The sequence below is a fragment of the Mustela nivalis genome, assembly GCF_964662115.1.
Source record: "Mustela nivalis genome assembly, chromosome: 2".
Classification (NCBI taxonomy): Eukaryota; Metazoa; Chordata; class Mammalia; order Carnivora; family Mustelidae; genus Mustela; species Mustela nivalis.
The window spans coordinates 173,345,373-173,371,976 of NC_139021.1; the positions used below are offsets into that span (position 1 = coordinate 173,345,373).

The window sequence follows — 26,604 nt, forward strand, 5'->3', positions numbered from 1 at the left end:
TCTCTTATGAGGTTAAGAGTAAATATGATCCAGAATTGTGTTATCCAATATGATAGGTACTAGCCACATGTGACCACTGATCACTTGAAGTGTGGCTACTGCCACATGTTGAAATGATAATATTTGGGGGATTTTAGTTAAATAAATTATTAAAATATATTTATTTCTTTTTCTTTCTTTTTTTTTTTTTTTTTTTAATGTAGCTTACAATATATTCCTACAGGACAGCACTGACCTGAAAGCACAGAGAAGGGGAAGGGGAGTGGGGTTTTAAGAAGGACAAGAGCATGGCCAGTCTGTGTTTGAAACTTGACTATCAAGCAGGGTGTAGAAGAGAGACAGAAGATGGGACAGTCTGAGGGCAAAGAAAACAATGAGAAGACTGCTGTGATGACCCATGAAAGAACTGATTATCATACACAATGTTACAGAAGTTGCATCTCTATTTGATAAAGTCGCCACTTGCTGCATTAGGAGTATGGATGCAAAGTACAAATAAAATAAGTTTTCCAAAATATATGCGAGTGACTTTGTTTTGGAATGCAGATAACCAGTCTTACACACCATACACACACACACACACACACGCACATATTAACACCTCCTGCTGTATCCATTCCTGAACATTTTTTTGGATTAACTCTAGACTAACACAGCCTGAGAGAATTTGGCCTTCTGTGGCTTCACACAAACAAGTAATCTGGAGCTGGTAGAAAGACTCTGTCCCTCCAGACTTAGATCTGCTCATTACCAACCGTGTGACCCTTTGCTTAAACTCTCTCGAGTCTCACTACTTTTCATAAGAAAAAGAGCTAAAGCGTCCACAGGTTCTGTGGGATATTACAGGAAAAAATTTTAAAAGTATGCAAAATTAAATAACTAATGCCATAAAACTGTAGTTTTGCTTGCTATTCTATGCCACAAAGTAAACCACTGTCATGCAAAATGGGGGGTTGACTATAACTTCACTCCCTTGGGTCTTCGCACTTAGCAAGACGCTTGCGCTGGATGGTGTGAGACATTCTTCTGCTCAGAGCAGTCTGGCCTCCTCAGGGGAGCAGTTCTCTCTCCCATTGACGGTCCTGGCAGTAGGCTGAACTGGATAAGGAAGGATAGGACAGGCTCTCTGAAGGTTAAGTAAATGAGACCCCGTTCGGCTAACAGGCGGACTATCAGGCCACACAGATGTCCCAGAGCTTTTCTTTCCCTCCGTTGAGTTGGCTATCACAAGGTTTTCAGACTCAGAACCAAAGCGTATGTCAATATTTACTTCCCCAGCAAACATTGCTCCTGGATTAGAAACTTAAATTTTTACATTTTTATTTTTAAATGTCCAAGGTTTTAGGGTCAACGTTGAGTCAATGTCAGGTAATGTGCTGTTGAGTTCAGGAGACATGAGATTATTTTTCTGAGAGTGCACTTTCAGTGGCATGGGATACCTGGGGAAGGAATGCCAGATCTCTACCATCCTTTACCGGGCCCACCTCATAGCCCACAACCCTGAGACACAAGGAATAACAAAGGCCGATGGAAAGCAGAGCTTGGGAAGTAGTTCCAACCCACCCACCCTGCAGGACTTGAGAATTTCCAATGTATTCAGCATGCTGTAACTCCAACTACACTTAAGTTGTATCTCAGAGCCCAGGCAACATTGGATGATTTTTCACAAACCTTGGGATATTATGTGGCTTCGGGTTGCTTGCAAAACAATGGTCACCTTCAAAGACTAAATTGAAAAATGTCCATTAGAATTAATACTCTACAAAAACAGAGTGAAGAAGTTAGCAATTACTTTTTATAAATTAAGGACTAGCAGGAAAGGGGTTTTTTAAAATAAAAAATGAGAAAAAATAATCTGTCAAAGTATTACTATTATGCATGTATACCTTCCAAATCTCTTGGTAAAAGGTACAGCCAAGGATTCAATGTTTTCTACCTGAACATTCTTTAAAGTAGGAGAAATCATTGTACAACAAAATAATCTCTATTGGTTAAGTTAATGCTAGCTGTTATAACTGAAATATCAGTGGCTTAAAACAATGGGAACTTATTTTTTGCTCATGTAGATTTTAAAATGGATGTTTGTGGTTCATGGGTGGCTTTCCTCTAAGCAGGAAAACCAAACTCCTTCCATCCTGTGGCTCACCAGCTTTCACACTTGGCCTTCAAGTTCACTGTCTTTGTGTACTTCAAGCCATGGAAGGTAAAAGCGCATAGAGGATCCTGTGTGGGTTTATGTGAACAGGACTGAAACTGGGGCATATCTGTGCCCTCGCGTCTCATTGTCCAGAAGTTGATTCTGTGCCCCATCTTCCTGCAAAGGAGATAGGGTAATAGAGCCTAATGCTGTCCTCTGTAGGAAGAGGCCAGCAATCTCTGCCACATACTCCAGACGTTTCTAGATCACTGTGATTTCAAGGAAGCAATATGGCTTATAAAATTTTACAACCCAGTTCAAGAGTTGAGCCAGATTGAATTTAAGGGAAGAGCTGGCATGAAAGGCCACTGATTATATACAGTTCCCTTCTTAACTTGTATAACAGTTTGGGAAATTAAATCTTCCCCAAACATTCTAAAATTTCAATCTATTTCAGTTTTTAAAAATAATTCCCCTATGAACTCTATATAGTCTCACTTTCAGAATTTGGTGACTGTTATTCCTAAATCTATAGCCTATATTGAATAAAGATGACCCAAATTATGGATTATGTTTTGTACTGTCTAAAATTTCCCACCTGAAAATTTGGTGTGAGTTTGGTAATTCACCAAGAATGTAGTTTACTTCAGAGTGAAATCCAGAGTTTGGCTCACACACTCTCTCTCTCTCTCTTTTTTTTTTTTTTCATTTGTTTACTTGCTTGTTCTGAGTTAAAAGAGGTTCAGAAAATTATAGGGGTGCCTGGGTGGTTCAGTCATTGAGTGTCTGCCTTTGGCTTAGGTTGGGATCCTGAGGTCCTGGGATCGAGCCCCATGTCGGGCTCCTGCTCAGCAGGGAGTCTTGCTTCTCCCTCTCCCTCTGTCTGCCACTCCCCCTGCTTGTGCACTCTCTCCCTCTGTGTCTGTCAAATAAATAAATAAAATCTTGAAAAAAGAAGAAAATTATAATTTACTAAGAGACTGTGTAGATAATTGTTTTGGAGAAATTATGCAAACTAAATTGCTTTTTGTATCCGTTTCCTCACTTGTTCACTCATCCCACAGACATGTGTTAAGGGCCTGCTATGATCACCTCTCGGCCTTTTGGCTAAGATCAAGTATAAGGGCCTGCGATGTATCAGATGGGCTCCACGCTAAGGAGGGACAACAAGGCCCAGAGAATTCCATTCTTCTCAAAGTTTTTGGCCCACAACTGATCATGATGGGTGTTCAAAAGAGAGGTGTATTCCGAGGAGAGAGGGAAACCAGCTTAATCAGGGTTAGACAAGAGTCCCTAAGGAAGAGATAAAAAATGCTAAGACAAGAAGGACTCCATGGGGATTGGCTTGACTCCCATCCATGGAATCCCTTCCTGGTGTCTTCTGTTCTGATTTTTCTGTCCTCCTGCCTTGCCCAACTTTCTTGAACTTTCTCCTTAATCACAAATAATTTCATTGGTTTTTTTCCTGTACCTATAAACTTTGTCAGGGAACTGAATTATTCCTTGACCATTTTTGACCTGAAAATATGGCAATTTCATAGGATTCAACTTACATCTATGACAGTATCAAGCTGAATGTCTCCAATCTCTTAAAATTATGGTATCCCATTACAGTAGTTTAAAAATTTATTTTAAGCAATCTATCACCAACTGAAAACATTTCAGTTCTCCTCTATCAAATACTCTGAAATCAGAGTTCAGAGTATTTTCCCCAGACCATTTTTTTCCAAGTTGAATTTTATTTTTCTCTCCTATTCTTAATCTTATTTGATGGTGAGGTCACCATTTCCACCTCTTTGCTCTTGGAAGGACCCCCAACTCCTTTTGTCAGTTCATTTATTCTTTTCTCCATGTTATTATTGAGAAATAAGCTAGTTCTGTAGGCTATCAAACTAAAATAACAACAACTTTCCTAAAAGGAATGAGCCCTCTTGAAGAATGGCTTCTAATTTCATGCTTTTGAGGGTAAGGCAAGGTTATGCGAAAACTGCTGAAGCTGGTAAGCTTTTAGTATTTGTTTTCAAGACGGTTGTTATCAAATCTGTGAAAACAATTTAGTTTCACACAGATCCATACAGCAGCACAGAGAATTGTAAACGTAAAATTAAAAAAAAGGTGGTGGGGGGAGCGCAGACTAGAATGAAATTATCACTACAATGAAATTATGGTGATTCTGAGCATTATGTAAGCCCATTGGAAGAGAACAGTCTGTATGAACCCTTTTCTCAACTTCCCACAAGGAAACTTGACCTACTCTATCAATCTTGGTTTATTTATGATTAAAATTATAAATGCACACTTGGAACGTCCTCCGTTTTCATGCCACTTTTCCATGGAACTTCTCAAACAGATAAGGTTTGCTTATAAAAGAACCTGCAAGGCACTATCTGGTTGTGTGTGGAACCTGACGGAACTGCCACGGTGAGTCAGGAACGTGCTTCCCAAACCTCATTTACTAGAATTTACCAATTTTCCTCCAGAGCTCTAACTGAACTTGAATTATGCTAATGTTTTAAAAACTTATTTAGCCACACTCAATCATATTTTTTACTTTATTTAGATGCTGCTAATCTGGACGCTATCACTGCTGCTGGGAGCAGTAGTAGGTAAGAAAAGATATTTATTTAGTGCTGTAAGTGATTTCCTGCTTTACACCTTCCAGAAAATTTGTGATGCCTGAACTCAAGCCACTATGGCATAAGGAGTAGAACAAAAAAGATACATGATTAAGAGTACAAGCTCTTGAGTACGGTTGCTAGATAAAACCCAAGATAGCTAAATTTGAACTTCAGATAAATATTTCAGATAATCAATGAATATGTGACACAAAGCTATACTAAAATGTATTCATTGTGTATCTGAAACTCACATGTGACTTTTATTTTCATTTGCTAATCTAGCAACCCTGGCTTGGAATCAAGGGTGGAAGTTGAGCCGTTTCTACTGGCCACAGATCTATTAACCTGAGCAAAATTCTTACCTTCTCTGTGCTTCACTATCCTCATCTGTGAAACGGGCGTATAACGCTAACACAGGATAATTGTGAGACTTACATAAGTCCTGTAAATTGTCTTACCTGGCCCCTGGCATGTAGTGACATTTTGAGAATGTCACCCCCACAACAGCTACTGCTCCTACGCCTACTATTAATTGAGACTTTATCCTCCTAGATATCCCTTCCTTTGTGTTGTTCTTTTATGAGTTAACATCCAAGCACAGTTGTGTCAAACCATAGACTTTCTGTTTGATTTTTCATGAACCGCTTCTTCATCATGGGAATCCAGAATGCTCCTCAAACATGGGTCAGAGACCTAAATTCTCAGCGAGGTAGAGATATAAAGTTTTAGCATTTGCACGAGACTTAAGCTTTCTACCCAAAGCACAACACCAGAAGATGCCTGTAAATAACTGAAAACCTCACCCCTCTCTATAAAGGAATGGAGACACAAGGTTGCTCTTTTCTTGGGCACTGGTGGCCCAAGGAAGACATCGAATTGAGAAGCAAAACTGGGTCCCAGCACGGGACTGGACAGAGACACGAGGAGGGTCGGGTAGTTGTACATTGTAGAAATGAGGGACAGAAGCCTATCTTTAGCTGGGATGCTGAAGTTATTTTGTGAGTACATTGATAGGAAGATGTCTGGGAATGCAGAGGAAACAAAGAGCCCACAAAATGTAATTTAACTCATATTTTGGCAGAGAGACCATTAAAAAAAGAGAATTCTGATTAAACTAACATCCTTGAAATGCTTTTGGGTGATTACAGGAAAAGAAGTCTGCTTCCCAAGACTTGGCTGCTTTAGTGATGACGCCCCATGGGCAGGAATTGTGGAAAGACCCCTCAAAATACTGCCTTGGGCTCCAAAAGATGTCAATACTCGCTTCCTCCTGTATACTAATGAGAACCCGAATAACTTTCAAGTAAGAGAACTCACTGTTTTCAGAACTACGTCCTATCCATTTTATGTAATAAGAATACTAAATTTTTAAGTTTTCCAAAGAAACAAATTAGTGGAATTTGCATCTTTGTAGACTTTTGGGGCAGTGAGGTTAAGTATTATTTTACGTAACTGTATAAAAGGTCCATTAACTTGATTAATGGATTAACTTAATTATTCTCTTTGTTTTAATTTAGATTCACTTTATTTTCTTTTTCTTTAAGATTTTATTTATTTATTTGGCAGACCACAAGTAGGCAGAGAGGCAGGCAGAGAGAGAGGAGGAAGCAGGCTCCCTGCTGAGCAGACAGCCCAATGCGGGGCTCCATCCCAGGACCCTGAGATCATGACCTGAGCCAAAGGCAGAGGCTTTAACCCACTAAGCCACCCAGGCGCCCCCACTTTATTTTCTATTAAAGAATGATTGATATGCAATATGGCATTAGTTTTAGGTGTACAACGTAGTGATTCGTTATATAAAACCATTATGAAATGATCATCATAATAAGTCTAGTTACCATGTCACCATACAAAGTTGTTACAATATTTTTGGTTATATTCTCCATGCTGTACATTACATCCTCTTGTCTTATTTATTTTACAACTGAAAGGTTGTACCTCTTAATTCCCTTTATCTAGTTCATCCATCCCCCCCACCTCCATCCCTGCTGGCTACCATTTCAATTTACTCTCTGTATCTATGAGTCCTGTTTTGTTTTGCTTATTCATTTGTTTTGGTTTTTTAGATTCATATATAAGTAAAACCATATGGTACTTGTCCTATCTAACTTATTTCATTTAGCATAATACTCTCTAAGTCCATCCACGTTGTCATGAATGGCAAGATTTCATTCTTCTTATGGTTGAGTATATTGCTATGTATCTTTATATAGATATATATAATATTATATGTTATATGTAATAATATATATTATATATCTTCTTTATTCATTCATCTATCAGTGAACATTTAGGTTGCCTGCTTATCTTGGTTATTGTAAATAATACTGCAGTGAACATAGGGGTGCAAATTTCTATTCAAATTAGTGTTTTCATTTTTTTCAGATAAAAACCTAGAAGTGGAATTGCTGGATCATATGGTAGTTCTATTTTAATTTTTTGAGGAACATCCATTCCATTTATTATTGGTAACTGCACCAATTTACATTCCCACCAACAGTGCATGAGGGTTCCCCTTTTCCACATGCTCACCAACACTTGTTAATTCTTGTCTTTTTAATAATAGCCATTATGACGGGTGTGATGTGATAGCTTACTATGGTTTTGATTTGTATTTCCCTGGTGATGAGTGATGTTGAGTGTCTTCATGTGCCTTTTGGCATCTGTATATATTTTTTGGAAAAACATCTATCTAGATTCTCCACCCATTATTTTATCCGACAATTTTTTTTTCTGATATTGAGTTGTATGTGTTCTTTATATAACTTGGGTGTTAACCCCTTAATAAATATACCATTGGCAAATATCTTCTGCCATTCAGTAGATTGTCTTTCATTTTTGTTGACGGTTTCTTTTGCTGTACAAAGGCTTTTTCGTTTTATGTAGTCCCATTTGTTGACCTTTTCTTTTGTTGTTCTTGTCTAAAAATATTGCTAAGCAAAAAATATTGCTAAGGCCAATGTCAAAGAAATTATAGCCTATGTTTTCTTCTAGGAATTCTATGGTTTCAGGTCTTACATTTTGTCTTTACTCTGTTTTGAGTTTATTTTTTTATATGGTGCAAGAGTGGGTTCCAGTTTCATTCTTTTGTTTATGTCTGTCCAACACCATTTATTGAAGATCCTATCTTTTTCCCACTGTATATTCTTGTCTCCCTTGTTGTACACTAGTTAACCATATAAGTGCAGGCTTATTTCTGGGCTATTTTGTTCCCTTGATCTATGTTTCTGTATTTGTGCCTGTGCTTTATTGTTTTGATTACTGTAGCTTTGTAGTATTGTTTAAAATTGAGAGTTTTGTTTTTCTTTTTCAAGATTGTTTTGGCTACTCAGGATCTTTGGTGGTTCCATATAAATTTTAGGATTATTGTTCTAGTTCTATGAAAAGTGTCATTGATGTTTTTATAGGGATTGCTTTGAATTTGTGTGGCATTGAACTGCTTTGGGTAGCATGAACATTTTAATATTAATTCTTCTAGTCAGTGAGCAAGGTAATCTTTTCATTTATTTGCATTAACTTCACCTTCTTTCATCAGTGTCATAGTTTCCAGAAGATAGGTCTTTCACTTCTTTGGTTAAATTTATTCCTAGGTATTTTATTCTTTTTGATGCAATTATGAATGAGATTGTACTCTTAATGTCTCTTTCTGATAGCTCATTATTATGTATAGAAATGCTACAAATTTCTGTATATTGATTTTGTATCCTGCAACTTATTGAATTCATTTTTTAGTTCTAATAGTTTCTTGGTGGAGGCTTTAGGGTTTTCAATATATAGTATCTTGTCATCTGCAAATCCTGACAGCTTTACTTCTTCTTTTCCAGTTTGAATGATTTTATTTCTTTTTCTTGCCCAGCTGCTGAGGCCAGGATTTACAACACTATGCTGAATAAAAGTGGCAAGAATGGGCATCCTTATTTTCTTCCTGATTTTGGAAAAAGAAAAGCCTTCAGCTTTCACTATTGAGTATGCTGTTAACTGTGGGTTTATCGTATATGTCTTTTATTAGTTGAGTTATATATCCTCTATGCCCAATTTATTGAGCTTTTATCATAAATGAATGTTGAATTTTGTCAAATGCTTCTTCTGTATCCATTGAGATGATCGTATGATTTTTATTCTTTGTTTTGTTAATGTGCTGTATCACATTGGTTGATATGTAGATATTGAGCCATCCTTGCATCACTGAAATAAATCCCACCTGATCATGATAAATGATCCTTTTAATGTATTTTTGAATTTAGTTTGCTGCTATTTTGTTGAAGATGTTTACATCTATGTTTATCAGGAATATTGGTCTGAGTTTGTTTGTTTGTTTGTTTTATAGTGTTTGGTTTTGTTATTAGATTAATGCTAACTCTGTAGAATGAGTTTAGAAACATTCTTTCCTCTTCAGTATTTTGGAATTGTTTGAGAAAGATAGGTTTTAAGATTTCTTTAAATGTTTGGTATAATTCACCTGTGACTCTGTCTAGTCCTGGACTTTTGTTTGCTGAGAGTATAATTACTGATTCGATCTCCTTACTAGTAATTGGTTTGTTCAGATTTTATATTTCTTTCTGATTTAGTCTTGAAAGATCATCTATTTCTAGGACTTTGTCCATTTTTTTCTAGGTTGTCCAACTTGTTGTCATATCACAGTTAGTAGTAGTCTCCTATAATCCTTTGTATTTCTGTAGTATAAGCTGTAACTTCTTTTCCACTTCTCATTTTATTTATTGGCCCTCTCTGCTTTTTTCCTTAATGAGTCTGGCTAAAGGTTCATCAATTTTGTTTACAATTCAGAGAAATAGTTCTTAAGTTTTATTGATCTTTTCTATAGTTTTTTAAGTCTCTATTGCATTTATTTCCACTCTGATATTTATTATTTCCTTCCTTCTATTAATTTTGGGTTTTATTTGTTCTTCTTTTTTTAGTTCCTTTAGGTATGAGGTTAGATTATTTATTTGAGCCTTTTCTTATTTCTTGATGTGGGCCTGTATAACTATAAACTCCCCTCTTAGAATGGCTTTTGCTGTGTCCCATAGATTTTTGAACATTGCATTTACATTTTTATTTATCTCAAGATATTGATTTAACTAGATCTTCAATTTCTTCCTTGACCCGTTGGTTGTTTAATAGCATGTAGTTTAGTCTCCACCTGTTTGTATTTTTTTCCAGTTTTCTTCTTATAGTTGATTTCTAATTTCATACCAGTGTTGTCATAAAATATGTTTGGTATGATTTCAATCTTCTTAAATCTATTGAAGCTTGTTTTGTGGCCCAGCATTTGACTTATTCTGGAGAATGTCCGCATGTACTTGAGAAGAATGTGTATTCTGTTGTTTGGAGATAGAATGTTCTGTGAATATATTTTAGTCCATCTGTTCTAAGGTGTCATTTAAAATCACTTTTTCTTTATTGATTTTCTGTTGGGAGATCTATACATTGATGTAAACACAGTGTTAAATCCCCCTGCTATTATTGTATTACTATCATTTTGTCCCTTTGTGTCCATTAATATTTGCTTTATATAATTAAGTGTTTCTATGTTGAGTGCAGAAATTTTTACAAGTGTTGTATTTTCTTATTGGATAAATCCCTTTATCTTTACATAAATTCCTTATTTGTTTCTTATTATAGCCTTTGTTTTAAAGTCTATTTTGTCTGATACAAGTATTGCTACTCCAGCTTTCTTTTTGTTTCCATTTACTTAGAATACCTTTTTTCATCCCCTCATTTTTAGTCTGCATGTGTCTTTAGATCTGAAATGATCTAAAATGATCCAGTAGACAACCTATAGATTGGTCTTGTTTTTTTTAATCCATTCAACCACCCTATGTCTTGACTGGAACTTGATATCATTTTTATCCTACCTCTATGTCACCATGTAATAAACACTCTGTCACCATGTAATAAACCTCTATGTCACCATGTAATAAACACTCTGTCACATGTCACCATGTAATAAACACTCTATAATAAACTATATTATATATAATATATGTATACATATATATAAACTCTCCCAATATTATATATAATCTCCCAGCATTATATATGTGTGTGTATGTGTGTATAAAATTTTACACACACATACACACACACGAAGCCTTCTGTTGTCTGGAAACAAAACCTCTACATCAATATTATAGCAGACATTTATTCTGAGTAGAACAACTGCAAAAATGTTATGATGTCTGGAACTTGGTGCTTGCAAATAGCCTGCCTGTAATAGGAGAATCCTTATTCACAAGGATCTCAAGTCTTGATGGTGTTCTCCTACCTGCTGTCTTCCTCCATGTATGAAGGGTTCTATTGGACATAAAAGAAACTGAACATTAAACACTTTTCTTCCCTAAATAGGAACTTGCTGCAGATCCATCAACTATCACAAACTCCAACTTCAAAACAGATAGAAAAACCCGCTTTATTATTCATGGATTCATAGACAAGGGAGAAGAAAACTGGTTGTCCAATCTATGCAAGGTGAGACATGATAATCAATTAAGGGAAGGTTGTTCCCAGAATGATGATTAACAATGGGGAAGACACAGGTTGCAACCAATCAGGACAAATACCAACCACTTTGGCATTCATCTGACTCTCCTGAGGGTTCAAGGGGAGGTACAAGGGGTGGTAGGGTGTAGAGGGTACCAGGGACAGTCAGGGCAGCAAGGTTGGCAAGCAGTTGGTGGCTCTAGGTAGTGGTTATTTAATAACTAATACAGAGATATTTCAAAACTCTAGCAACAGATGTTGCCCTACTGATGCAATATTAGTTGTGTTTTCAATAACTTTAATTTTTTCAGTAGGTTTTCATTTCTATATGAAGAACTAAGATAACTTATTTTGCCCAAACTAATTGTTTTCCTTTGATTTTCACTTGCTACTCTTTGATCTCCGATGGTAGCAATAACTGGGAAAACTGTGTAGGTTTTCATTTTCGGCTTCTGTTGTTTCAACCATAGTGATCCAATTTTCTTTAATTTGCCTTTGGCCGTGTGCCCCATGATAATGAAGAACTAAAAGATAGAAAATCAAATAGAACATATTTTTCCTAGCAACTGCCAGTGCTTGAGGAACATTATTCTTGATTCATCTATTCAACAAGCATTAGTGGCCAGCATGGAGCACAGGTGCAGTCATTTCTTCCAAGGTCCAAAAAACAAGACACAACGGTCCTCCTAAACACTTTTAATTTCAGACCTGTCTATGACTTGAGCCAAAGGCTGGATTGAATCAACTCTAGAGACTATCCACCAATCCTGAAGGCCGACAACATAAACGGGCTTCACTTCACAAGTTTAAAAATAATCAGCAAAACCCTAATTTGTCTTCTAAAATAATTTAAGCTGATGATTGTTAAGGGGAGGGTAGAAATCAAGTTTTATACAATGAAGGAAAAAGACAAAGGGATTCTTAGCTCAAAGGGAATGTAAATTTTTTTAGATAAGTGTATCTAAAATTTCTTAGATATGTGTACACAATCTTCGCAGGCCCTCTGCCAAGCAACTACATGGTTGCTTTATGGTAAAAACAAACAAACAAACAAACAAACAAAAACCCAAAAATGGATTACCCTAGAAGGTCAAAGGTCCTAGACTCTAGTTCTGACTCTATCCTTAGCCAACCATGACATTAGCAAATCATTTTCCCTCTTTGGAGATTTCTATCTATAAAATAAAAGAATTGGAGGTGATTTATAAGATTGCTTCATCCTCCTGAAAGTCTTGGGGAAAAGGTGGGGATATGTATAGCCATACACATACCCAAACAAACAAAATTCCTCCCAGATCTAATATTCATGAAACTATCATTGACCTGCATCAACAAAGCTTCCAGTATATATCTAGTGGGTTATGCTTTTATGTGAAGTAATTCATCAGTAATATAAAATAAAATATTTTCATCCAAAAACTTTGATTATTCTTTCCATCATGGAAAAGCTTACCCATTTATGTTCAGTATATTTATTTAAGGGAGCCCTAACATAGCCTTTCATTTATTCATTCATCCAGTAAATATTTATTGAACACCTACTATGTGCCAGGAACTATTTGAGGCACTGAGGATACAGCAGTGAACAAAACATTCCTGCGATGCCTTCTAGTAAGGGACAATGTCCTGGGATGTATTCTAGTAAGGACAATGTAGGCTTATGACATTTATGATGCTCTGATGAGACAATCCACTGTACCCCATTTTATACATTTCTCCCTGCAACAAATGTCTATGCATCTGTTACAGTAGATAGCCCCAGAATCCAGTTCCTGCTATGGCCAGACCTTAAATTTGGAGCCAATGTTAAACTTCAAAAGGAATTTCATATCCGTAGTTTTGTTTATTGTTGTGGGTTAAAAATAAGCTTGATGATGTACAAGTCATTGAGGAAATGTACCCTCATTCTCAAATGTGTTAATTATTGATTCATAAATATCCTGAATTCTTTATCTATTTATTGTGTCTGTTCCATCAGAACCTGTTCAAAGTGGAAAGTGTGAACTGCATCTGTATAGACTGGAAAAGTGGCTCCCGCACTGGTTACACGCAGGCGTCCCAGAACATCAGGATTGTGGGGGCAGAAGTGGCTTATTTTGTTGAAGTTCTTCAGGTAACTCCCTCTAGGTTCTATAAAAGTCCATGCACATTGCTCTCCAGATTCTCTGTAAAAATTTGTTTAAAAATTGCTGTAGGCATGGTAATTACTAAAGACATTCCTCTACTGAGATTTGACTTTCCCTGTGGTTGGAAAGAAAAATGCAAAATCAATCAATCAATCTAGATTTAGGTTTCATCAATATTCCTCTTAAAATTAAAAAAAATTAAAAACTAGTTTGTTTTTTTTTTAAGTGATGTTACTCAAGCAATTGGGTAGGTTGCTGCTACTGAATTCCATCAGTATTCCTTTCATTTTACCGTTTATTAAACCAAGTAGGTGTGATAATGTTAACTTCAAGATGAAACTACCTTGGTTTTGGTTCTGTTTTTAATTTTTTTAACAGAGCACAATGACACCAAACTAATCTGCTTTGGTAAGTAAAACCTTAAAAAAATGTTAAACAGGAATCTCCTTAAGTAATTGTTTTATTATTTGCTAACCCATATATTTGCTTTACCACTTCTGGGTAATAATTCCTCATACCCAGCAAGGGTCCTCTACATAGTAAAACAACAAAAGAGAGCCCAGATTCCACCAGCTTAAACATTAGACCATGACAACTAAACAAAAAGTCACGAAAAGCAGTTGCTTTGAAGGGGTGGCAGGTTTTCATGTTTTGCAAGGATCCCCTTCTGTGGCCATCTTGAAGTTTGCAGTATTAGGAAGTATTCTGAAGAAATTTTCTTTCCAACAGTCAGCGTTTGGGTACTCACCTTCCAATGTCCACATCATTGGCCACAGCCTCGGCTCGCACGCAGCTGGAGAGGCAGGAAGAAGGACCAACGGGACTGTTGGACGAATCACAGGTTGGTCAAAACAGTAAATACTGAAAAGTTGGACTCAGTGTAGCCTATAGGAGGTCCAAACGGATGGAAATTTGGCGTTTTCTGAATTGGGCCACACGATCAGCAATCAGTCTGTTCTGAGGCCTTGTGATTTTTTGTTGATATTGATCTTTGGCCTACAGAGCCATATTTAACATATATATATATATATATATACACACACACACACACATATATATAATATGACTAAAATTTTAATTAAGAACATCGGGAGGTCTATTTTTCTATTGTCAGGCATTCACAAAGGACAAGTTTCATAAATAGAATAAATAGCATAAATAATAGAATAAATAATAAAGATAATTAAACCCAAGAAGCTCAAAAATGCATCATTACTTACATTCTGCTTCAGTAGCAATTGATAATTATCCCAGACCTCATTGAACACAAACCAAGAGTGGCAGGGGACAGGTGATCAGGATGGGCTAACCAATTCTGCATGCTCTCATTAGATAAAAAATAGTATCTCACAAATCTCAGACTGGTTGCATTTGGCAGTGGGATCACATGGTATATACCCAGGCCCTAAAACAACTTTGCAACCTTATAGGAAAGATTTTGCTGTCCTGGATCTGTAAGGGGACCACTTTAGGGAGCACCCACTTTCCTCTTCCATCATCCCACTCTGTCTCTGACCTTCTGACTCTTTTTGATTTTGGATAAATTGGTCACATTTGGATTGATGGGGACATCTAGATGTCTATCATTAGTTTGCTGGAGACAACATTCTTTCTCATAATCCGTAAATGTTTACAAGAGCCTGCTCAGCCAGGCCCTCTGTAAAGCTGTGGTCTTGGTGACCATGAATACCAAAGTCTTGCCCTCACAGGATTTTGCAGTAGAATAGGGACTCCTTTATCCTGACCAGCTTTTAGGAGTCTCCCAGAACCTGTCTCTTTCCTTGTAACTGCTGTTAGTAGCTGGGATTGTCCCAGGGATTAAGCATCCATAAGTAGAACCAAATCCCATGGTTTGAAGAAAATTCACTATCATGCAAATAGAAAATTAGACACAGAAAGTGTAGGAAAATGATAAGATCAGGAAGAACTAGCTTATCCCATTCCAGGCCTAAGTCATGGCTCCCGCCAATGCTTGCACTTGAGTGGGTAATTAATGAAGAAAGCTCAATGTGGGTGTACACTGATATTAACACGACACATTCTATTTACCTTAGGGTTGGACCCAGCTGAACCTTGCTTTGAGGGCACGCCTGAACTAGTCCGACTAGACCCCAGTGATGCCCAGTTTGTGGATGTAATTCACACAGATGGTGCCCCTATAATCCCCAACATGGGTGAGTCCTTCAAGTCATCTGCCAGTGTTTCCGAGTCCGTATAGTAGAGTGTTCTAAAGTGTTTGAGTCTATACATCAACATCAACTTTCTCATATTTTAATATTCCTTAGGTTTTGGAATGAGTCAAACTGCAGGCCACCTAGATTTCTTTCCAAATGGAGGAAAAGACATGCCCGGATGTCAGAAGAACATTCTCTCTCAGATTGTTGACATAGATGGGATCTGGGAAGGTAAAACCATTACGTGCATGAAGAGATTTTCATAGGGCAAAATTTGTGTTTCACTTTTTACTAATCTTGCTCAATATTTTGGTACAGGTCTCATATTTTCTACAACAAAGGACTTTTAATCCAAAATATAGGCTTTTCTCTGGGGAAAGTGGGCAGGAGGAGACTGTAGAAAGACAATGTATTTGTAGTCAACTTTCCAATTCAGAATTTCCTAATTCAGGGAATGCTTTAGTAAGTTGTCCTTCTATCTATATGGACGAATTTCTTCCTTTTTCAAATGACGAATTTCTTCGTTCTGAAGTTATTTTTCTATTTCATTTAGCTATGGCATTTCTATTAAAATCTTAAATGACATTTAATTTCTAATTGTATCACAAATCATAAATATACTTCATGGATGACTCTGTTCCATGACCACCATGAGCTCCCACGAATTAGAAAATTCTATTCAACCACCATGTTCTAATTGTGACATTACCTTGGAAAAATAAAATCTGTTATTAATGTATACTGTCTGATTTCAAAGGAACTCGTGACTTTGTGGCCTGTAATCACTTAAGAAGCTATAAATATTACTCTGATAGCATCCTCAACCCTGATGGCTTTGCTGGATTCCCTTGTGCCTCTTACAGCGTTTTCACTGCAGTAAGTAGAAGCTGCCTTGTACCTAAAGAATTTTGTGTGGGCGGCCAGAATAGCTCAGTTGGGAGAGCGTCAGACTGAAGAATTTTGTGACCATCGCCTCTCATGACGAGTGTAGTTCACCGTATGTGCTGTGACATGCATTCAATGAATGCCACTATATGATTGCCACATTATACTTTTAATTATATATATATATATTATTTATTTATTTGTTTGTTTATTTGACAGAGAGAGATATCACAAGTAGGTAGAGAGGCAGAGAGAGGGGGAATGCAGGCTTCCTGCTGAGCAGAGAGCCCCATGTGGGACTTGATCTCAGGACCCTGAGATCATGACCTGAGCCAAAGGCAGAGGTCTAACCCACTGAGCCACCCAGGTGCCTCTATATATTTTTATTTTTTAAAGAAATATAGTTGACATATGTATTTATCATAATAGTGATGAGACATTGGAGAACTTTAGAAAAATGGGCTTGTGTACTGAGATGTTCCATATCTACATTGTTCTCTATCCCTTCAGTGTGTATCAGGCAAAAATTCAAACTTGTTTTAGAAATAATTATTACTAAAAAAAAGTCTATGGACATCTGAGCTATGGCTACAGGATGCTGATAAATACGGAAAACTTGTCTTAGATGCTGACCCTATAAAACTATATCATTAGGTGCTTGTGGATATTTCTGTGCAATCTCATAATTGTCAAGTTTTTGTTTGTTTGCTTGCTTGCTTTTGAGTTTTCATGTTGTTTGGTATTCGCTAGGTATCTGGATTAGGATCCTTACATGTAATCTTGAAAATTATGTATCTGTTGCCTGTTAATTTTTATTGTTCTTCCTTTCACTATAATTTTTCACTATAAAAATATACAACCTATGTATATTTAATAAAGACAATTTTAAATAACACACCAGGTGAAGTCATAATTATCAAGATGTATAACTTAGTGTCAAAGAGAAAGGACCTGAAAGCTGGTTTCACCATTAATTGGCTGAATAATTTGGACAAAACATATAACCTCTCTCTAAGGCAGTTTTTTCCATTTCTAAATGTAAATAATAATGGTAGACTCCATTGGTTTTGTGGGAGGATTTAATGAGATATGTTTTAGTTCGTTCCTTAGTTCAGAATCTGAACTCTAATAATTGGCATTCAGCAACTGTTGGCTATGTGTGTTGGGAGGATACATAGTACAGCTGTGCACAAAGAAGATCACCATCCCCTTCCTTTGGTTTAACTTTATTTTTATCGTGTTCCCCAATCTTTAGATAATGGGGAAAATTAACAAAGAAGCTTTAGGTTTTATTCAGTTAAAATTTAGTCTGAGTTCAGTAATATAAACAGTCTTTTTAGGTGATGCTCAGACACTTTTATAAGGAAAAGTTCTCAGTTTTGCATATTTCTCAGCCTTTGGACCCTTTCATCATCTTCTCTCCAAGCTGGTATTGGGCACAGTGGTTATGGTGCTGGTGGCCAGTATGTGTGTAGGGCAGAGGGGAGGACCTGGGGTCTGCATTATTGATGGATGTGCTGCTGGTGTCTGCAGATAATGTTTAGGAACATCAACTCTTCTGGCTTGGCCATCTTCCCCATAGAACTCTGGCCATTTCCTCCTGACGGGCTCAGTCTCTCCTTAACTTTTGTTAGACGCAGACCCTGAGACTTGGCCCAGTCCCCATCTGGTTCATTGATCCAAGAGTCTGCCCCTTGCCTCTACTGTGGAGTAGGATTACCTTTCCACAGAAGAAATTGGGATGTTTGCCCTCCCCACTCTGTTTCTCCCTCTTCCTCTCTTCTTCCCATAATTCCTGGCCCAGAAAGAGAACATTTTTCCTAAGTGATACATGTATTCTCCACACCCCAACCTCACAGTGAGGACTTAAGGGCCAACTGGGGCATTTTCTGTTCACACTAGGAAAATTCTGAGGTCCGAATCCTTCAGACCTTAATATGCTAAAGTGGGAAATGAAAAATGTGAGAAAAACCTGACTCCTAATGGATACTATTTTGCATATTGGAGCTGATGATCACCCTTTGCTCTTTCTTTTGCAATCTTTCTAAAATAAAGTCTAACTACCTGTAGGCAAATGTCTTGAGCAACATACAGAAGCAAAAGAGAAAAGATTAAAATATATGTATAAGTATATATTTAAATTCCCTTTTATGTATGATTTTTTTGTATTTTTGTTAGTATCGTGTTATTTAACAATCAAATTTGTCATTGTAACTAATGAAATGCATTTTCTACCTTTGCTGAAACACTGTGAAAGTTGTCTTTTGCCATCACGACAGAATTGGCTTTCAAATATTTGAACTGCAACAACAGGTGGAAAAAGATGACACGCTGTTAAAAAGAAAGAGTGTCCTCATTCATCATTTGTTAATTTCCCCTAGAACAAGTGCTTCCCCTGCCCAAGCGGAGGCTGCCCACAGATGGGTCATTACGCTGACAGATTTCCTGGAAAAACAAACGGAGTGAACCAGATATTTTATCTAAACACTGGTGATGCCATTAGTTTTGCTCGTAAGTATTATATGTGCCTTAAATTCAACATGCTATGTATTTTCCCATGTTCAGTGAAATGTGTGGAACTGTTCTTCAGTACAAAAGTGGTAAATGCTCCTTTCCAACATGGAAAACTTTTCAAAAGCTCTTATGTTCAATGTAACTCTGGCTCATTGGGGTAAAAGAGCAGAATTTGAGAGCCCGAATGAACAATGATAGGAATCTCCCTGAGGGCTCGTGATGATGAACATTTTTTCATGCGTCTGATAGCCATTTGTATGTACCTTACACCAGTTAGAATGGCCAAAATTAACAAAACAGGAAACAACATGTGTTGGAGAGGATGTGGAGAAAGGGGAACCCTCTTACACTGTTGGTGGGAATGCAAGTTGGTGCAGCCTCTTTGAAGAACAGTGTGGAGATTCCTCAAGAAATTAAAAATAGAACTTCCCTATGACCCTGCCATTGCACTCCTGGGTATTTACCCCAAGGATACAGATAGAGTGAAAAGAAGGGCCATCTGTACCCCAATGTTTATAGCAGCAATGGCCACGGTCGCCAAACTGTGGAAAGAACCAAGATGCCCTTCAACAGACGAATGGATAAGAAAGATGTGGTCCATATACACTATGGAGTATTATGCCTCCATCAGAAAGGATGAATACCCAACTTTTGTAGCAACATGGACGGGACTGGAAGAGATTATGCTGAGTGAAATAAGTCAAGCAGAGAGAGTCAATTATCATATGGTTTCACTTATTTGTGGAGCATAACAAATATCATGGAGGACAAGGGGTGTTAGAGAGGAGAAGGGAGTTGGGGGAAATTGGAAGGGGAGGTGAATCATGAGAAACTATAGACTCTGAAAAACAATCTGAAGGGTTTGAAGTGGCGGGGGGTGGTGGGAGGTTGGGGTACCAGGTGGTGGGTATTATAGAGGGCACGGATTGCATGGAGCACTGGGTGTGATGAAAAAATAATGAATACTGTTTTTCTGAAAATAAATAAATTAAAAAAATAAAAATAAAAATCTGGGAGAACAAAGAAAAAAAAAAAAAAAACGTTAGGAAAAGGAATTTCTTCGTGTTTTATTCTGGTGCCAAATTCAGGAGATTACTTTTGCTCCAGACTCTTTCAACTCAGTCAGAGATTTCACAGAAGCAAAATTCTGAGGTTCTGTACAAGCACAAAAGTAATCCGGGAGAGAGATACCAAAGATCGTGGGAATGGTAGGGAGTTGACAGATTTAAGAGATATTTAGGGTGGGAAGCTCCATGGGTGATAGGAATTAGCGAGTACAGGGATGGTGGGACATGTTCCTTCCTGGGTTGCAGAGGAAGAAAATATTTAGACTAGAGCCAGTGTGGTTGGCTGCACTGCAAAAAATAAGCCAAGTTTTATTCCCTCCTCAATCTGGCCCAGGCTAGCTCTAACTGGCATAAGCTGCTAGTTAACTATGGACTAGTACCACAAAATGGTTACCATAACTTAATACCATTCTGATGGCAAGGTAAAGCTGAATTAATATATTTTTTTAAATAAATGTAGACCATGTAGACCAAAAAAAAAAGGACTCTAAAATGTGATGACCTATGAAAATAGTAAATTGAGCGGTATCTGGGTGGCTCAGTCCGGTAAGCACTTGACTTTGGCTCAGGTCATGATCTCGGGGTCCTGTGATCAAGCCCCACCCACATTGAGCCCCCTGCTCAGTGGGGAGTCTGCTTGTCCCCCTGTTCCTCCCCCAACTTGTGCTATTTCTCTCTCTCAAATAAATAAATAAAATCTTTAAAAAGTAGTAAACTGATGAAAATGTCATACTCTATCCTCTTCCCACTTTCTTTTATCTTTTCTCTTTTTGGATTTTATTTATTTTATTTTAGAGAGAGAAAGAGTTCGCCAGCTGGGGAAAGGCAGAAGGACAGAGAGAGAGAGAGAGAGAATCCCCAAGCAGACTCCACACAGAGCTCAGAGACAGACACAGGACTTGATCTCAAGACTGTGAGATCATGGCCTGAACTGGAACCAAGAGCTGGAGGCTTAACTGACTGGGCCACCCGGGTGCCCCCTTCCTACTTTCTTTCAAGATATAGTTCTTATAATATTCAAAATAAATTGTTAGGTTAAGAAACTGAAAACAGAAATATTATGACTTACATATACTACTTGATATCTATGGACTTTGGAAAGATTCTGTGCTCCTGCCTTGGCTTCACACCTGTCTTCGGAACATTTTGGTAAAGGAGATTATTTGATTGGAAGAACAATCAATCCTATATATAAATTATCCAAAATTCAGCAGCAATGGCATCCAAGTAAGCCTGTTTTTAGCATATTTTCTCTACAAACTGACAGTTTGCAAATATTTTCCCCCTGTGCAGGATGGAGGTATAAGGTGGCTGTGACATTGTCTGGGAAGAAGGTTACGGGACACGTGCTAGTTTCTTTGTTTGGAAATAAAGGAAATTCTAAACAGTATGAAATTTTCAAGTGAGTAAAATATTATCCTACACTTCTTAAATGTTGGAATTCTTTGCCCATATAATGCAGTTATGAACATACGCATTTATTCATTATATATGGGAATAGAGTACCACCACACGTCATTCCAAGGAAGAGATCATTTTATCTTATACCTTAGTACATTACAGAATTCTGTTTCTGAATTTTTTCTCTGCTAGTTCCTGAGAAAACCACTGATGTTTGCTTTGATGCATGGCATCTGATTTATAATCAGTAAATAATTTTTCTGCCCACAAAACCACCGGGAAAAGATGACATGATGATGTCATCTTTCATTAAGTTGTGGGAGGTTTGTGACTAAAACACATTTGAAGTTTTATTAAAGTAAGGATGACTTTAAAGGAATATGAGTTATTGTTGGCAAATGACCTACCACTGAGTTGGCATATGTGTCTGCATTTAATACCTTAGAAGAGCGAATGTACCGTCAATCACCTTACTAGAGATACATTGTAAGCTCATTTTAGAAATATATATGTCTATATTTGTATGTTCATGTATGTTTTCATTAACTTCTCAACTCCCAAGGGGTACTCTCGAGCCAGACAGCACTCACTCCAATGAATTTGACTCTGATGTGGACGTTGGAGATTTGCAGAAGGTTAAATTTGTTTGGTACAACAGGGTGATCAACCCAACTCGACCCAGAGTGGGAGCGTCCAAGATCATGGTGGAAAGAAACGATGGAAAAGTGTAAGTAATAAAAACCCCAAGAGATTTGCAGTCCCGAGTCACCCACACTATTCCCACTGGAAGTCTGCTGTAGGCTCAATCTCTGACAATGGTTCTCCTAAGCCATGGTCACCGTTGCTTCCTAGTACCTTCTGTTTCTTTAGGAAAGAGAGCAGAATTTTCGGGGAAGAACTTTGAGGGGTTTGTAGATACGAATGTGTCATTTGATGCAAGTAAAGTGTTAAACGGAGAATCTGGCTTCATGACCCTGAAGTGGAAAGAGAGATTTCATTGAGCAACTGAGCCTTGTGTCCTAGGTCTGACAGCAGGTCACTGGCTGCCTGCGAGGAGGGGAAATGGGCAGGGTCAAGAAGGAGAGATTAAAAAGGAACAGAAGAGCAATTTGGGGTAATGGATATGTTTACTCTCTTGATGGTGGTGACGGGATGAGAGTACTATTTTCTTGTCTCCATTAAAGATAATTAAATGAAAGCTCAGTACCATAATTCGTAGGCAGGAAATTTGACTTCAGCAAGTTCTTAACGACCACAAAACAAATTCAGTTCACCTTTATTCATATACAGATCATGTGTGCCCTTCCTTTCTCATGTCCTTTATCCCTAGTAGTGTTTAACCTTTAATTTTCTATCTGCGAGTCTGCTGGCCATCGGACCACAGGGAGGGAAATGAAGACAAAAAGAAGAGAGCGCCTTCTGAATACCTTTTATGTACCAGGCCCTTTGCACATGCTTATGCATGTCATTGAAGAAAATGAGCTCCTAGGCAAACTAAGTTTTGTTCAGTCTTAGTGAGTAATGCTAGTCATTTCAATTTGGTTATTGAATTAAGTAAGAATGCATAGTGAAGGTAACATCAGGACCTCAGAAATTTCCCTTGGGCTGATTTTTTATCATGCCACTGACCCTGCCCTTCCTAGGTTGCACTGATTGACAATAGCCAAGTGTTTAGTGGGTGCTTTAGGATATGGCAAATGAATGCTCCCTGTTCTTGGGGACGTCCAATGACACTTCCTCTCGGCTCTTGCGCAGCTATGAAAGAACACTGGAAAGGAAAACGCAGTCCTTTATACAGAAGAGGTCTGTGTTCCCTTGGCCAGTGTCTGGTCTCAGGCACAGGGAGTGGTTCTTGCTCAGACTGGGGAGATGAGAGGCTGTGTTACGCTCAACACACCAGCGGTCCACCAGGAAAAGCTGACTTTCTGTTGTTTTCTCTCTGCAGGTTCAACTTCTGTAGTCAAGAAACCGTGAGGGAAGATATTCTGCTCACTCTTACCCCGTGTTAAGAGTCACTGACATGTGACCACCGCGTATCTTACTGTTAATAAAATCTATTGGTGAAGCAATACATCTCTTCGTTATCATGTTCTTTTTTCGCATGGCTCTTTTGGATAATGCAATTAAAATCTGAGATTTGGGGCGCCTGGATGGCACAGTCGGTTAAGCACCTGCCTTCGGCTTAGGTCATGATCCTTAAGGTCCTGGGGTCGAGGCCCGCATCGGGTTCCTTGCTCAGCAGGGAGGCTGTTTCTCCCTCTCCCTCTGCCTGCTGCTCTGCCCCCTTGTGATCTCTATCTTGCTGTCAAATAAATAAATGACATCTTAAAAAAAAAATCCAAAATTTGGAGTTGGTCTGAAGAACCACAAATGATGGTTGAAATTTGCTACATATTATGTGGGCATTTGAGATTGAGAAAATCGTTTCCTTGGCACTGACATCATGCCCATTGCTAATATTATTGTTGTCATCCAGATCAGTTAAGACAGACTTCCGGATCCAAGATGACCCACATCCCAGGGTGTACACGTGGCAAGTATCAAACTTGGCCACTTTCCCATCATCTTTACATTCTGTGTCTGCTCCTAATCAGACATCTCAGGAAAGATGACACATAAGGAGCAAGGATGGGGCAGATCCAATGCTTCCTGACCAGTCTCCCTGCTCCCAGCAGAGTCCCCTCAAACTCCTCTCCTCTCTATAGCCTTTTTAATCTTTCTAAAGCACAAATCAAAGATCCTCCTAATGGTCTCCAAGAAAGAGCCCATATCCCTCAGTAAGCCTTGTGAGGTCCTCCTGTCCAGTTTTGAACTGAGGACTCTAGCACCATCTCTACCACATTCCTTCTAGAAATCTATATGCTCGCACTGCCCCCAACAGGGCCCTGATCTCAAATGTAGCTAGACATTTGCACAAACTCTTCCACTCTCTGAGATGTTCTTTCTCTTGTCTTCTTGCCTGTTGAACTCCTCCTGGTTCTTAAATTTGTGTGTAGACAGCATTTCTTCCAGGAAGTCTTTCTTCACCTCCATTTCCACACCCCCTAAGACTGGATGAGAAGCCCCCACCACATTACTGCTGCACCCAGAACTTCCTCCATCTCAGAACTTCTTTCTCTGGATCAGAATTGCTTATTTACTTGTCTGCATGTCTCTCCTTAAGGTGTTTACGTGTTGTATGTGGCTGACAAATGCTTGGCAGATAGTAGGAGACCAAATAAATATTTTCTCAATGACCATCTCACTAATGGAAAGAATGAATGACTTCACTAAAGTCAAGTATTTAAAATTAGGCCATGTCCAATCACTGAGCACCAATCTGTGCTAGGTCTTGAAAGTTGGGTGGAGATTTAGCAAGAGAACATGGCTGAAGGGCAGCTCCAGAAAGGGAACAACATAGGCAAAACCACAGAGATGTGAAATGCTTTCATTCCATGTTTCACCAAAGTATATGAAGTTGATCAACACATGAAGATGTGTTTTGAGAACATTGATCTGCATTAATCAGGATGCTTCCACATGAACTGAAAGCTCTAATTCAAACTGGCTTAACAACAAGGAATATACTGGTTCACATGACTAGAAAGCCCAGACATGGGAAAGCTTCAGGTTTTATTGATCCAACAACTTCATGACCTCTTCAAGAGCCACTTTTTATCTGCTCTCATGCTCTCTTGTCTATGGTGTCTAATGGTTTTAGACCAAGGCCGGCTCCTCTCCCAATTGAAGAAGGGCTATTTACCACAGTTAGGACTAATAGGAGACCTTCTCTTTTACATTCAGTAGGAGACCAAAGGTATATCTCCCTCCCAATTTTCCCAAATAAAATCCCCGAGACTCACTCTGATTGGCCTGTGGCCTGATAAATGGAATGTGCCCATTGGCTTACGCCAGTCAGGGTGCACTACTGGACCAGGTAGGAAGCCAGCATCTGCAACACACATGGACCCTGTATATGGGAAAGGAATGAATATTTGAATGGAAGGGAGGGCTCCTGGAGCTTTGGCCAGAGCAACTAGATGGAGATACCATTGACTGAAATGACTGGCTTGGGAGGAACAGATATGAGGAGAGAGATCAGATTTAGTCCTGTCAAATATGAGATGCTCATCAAACATCCAATTGCCATGTCAATTGAGAAGTTAAATATACGAGTACAGAGCTGAACTGAGGGTAAAGGTCTGGTTACACACATCAACTTTGGTGTCTTCAGTGTATACACAAAGTTTTTGGGGATGAGCGCGTTTAATACATGTTGAAGGCTTAATCACTGTTTTTAACTGTTTTTAATTATAATTACTATGAATTGCTCTTGGAACTTTTCTATAATACACTAATAACAATGAATAGCAAATAATGAAAGAAATGAATAAAAAGATTGTCTACAAATTTACTCAAGTAACAAGGTGGAACAAAGGGTTTTCAAAGAATTAAATCTTTCAAAATACATCTGTGAAAAACCCTTCTGTTAGGGAGGAAGGATATCCATTTTCACCATAATGGAGCAGTTTGCAAGTTTCTAATTGTTTTAAATGAATTGTTTGCTCAGATCATTTACCTAATTCTGTTCTCAGTAAATTTTTAGGAAATATTCTTTTTTTTTAACAACATCACTTGATAGTGATTTTTTTTTTTAAAGATTTTATTTATTTATTTGACAGACAGATCACAAGTAGGCAGAGAGGCAGGCAGAGAGAGAGAGAGAGAAGCAGGCTCCCTGCCAAACAAAGAGCCTGATGTAGGGCTCAATCCCATGACTCTGGGATCATGACCTGAGCCGAGGTAGAGGCTTAACCCACTGAGCCACCCAGGCGTCCTGGAAATATTCTTATTCTTAGAGGCCCGACTCAGATTTTTTCCTCCTTTTAGGCAGGAGTTCTAGACCCATTTGAAAGGATGACCCAGTCCAGGTATAGATGATTCCCTTTGAGCATGTGATTTTTAACCCGTTCCTTGCTGGACTTTATTTCTTTTCTGACAGGCTCCTTGAGAAGGCAGCTGACTGCCCCTCTATTTTGTTTTTGTTTTTCCTCACATATGCATTACACTCACCAGGCATGATTCTAAGTGCTTTATGCATATTACTCTTTTAATTCTGACAACACACTATAAAGTAGGTACTCCTATTAACCCCATTTTCAGGGGAAGCATGAAGCACAGAGAGGTTATTATACAAGTCCTGAGAACCAGACCCCAAGATGG

General features: G+C 38.2%; 1 protein-coding gene across 1 annotated transcript; it reads left to right on the forward strand.

Annotated features, from left to right (window-relative positions):
- The first annotated feature begins 1,989 nt into the window (after positions 1 to 1,989).
- Positions 1,990 to 23,475, forward strand: PNLIP (pancreatic lipase). The gene is made up of 13 exons (XM_082720264.1): positions 1,990 to 4,558; positions 4,698 to 4,743; positions 5,904 to 6,058; positions 11,101 to 11,223; positions 13,214 to 13,348; positions 14,091 to 14,202; positions 15,416 to 15,535; positions 15,647 to 15,766; positions 16,293 to 16,411; positions 18,802 to 18,931; positions 21,295 to 21,403; positions 21,965 to 22,129; positions 23,348 to 23,475. Exons 2-13 carry the CDS (start codon positions 4,698 to 4,700, stop codon positions 23,409 to 23,411), a joined length of 1,398 nt encoding a protein of 465 aa, XP_082576390.1. The 5' UTR covers positions 1,990 to 4,558; the 3' UTR covers positions 23,412 to 23,475.
- Positions 23,476 to 26,604: the final 3,129 nt, after the last annotated feature.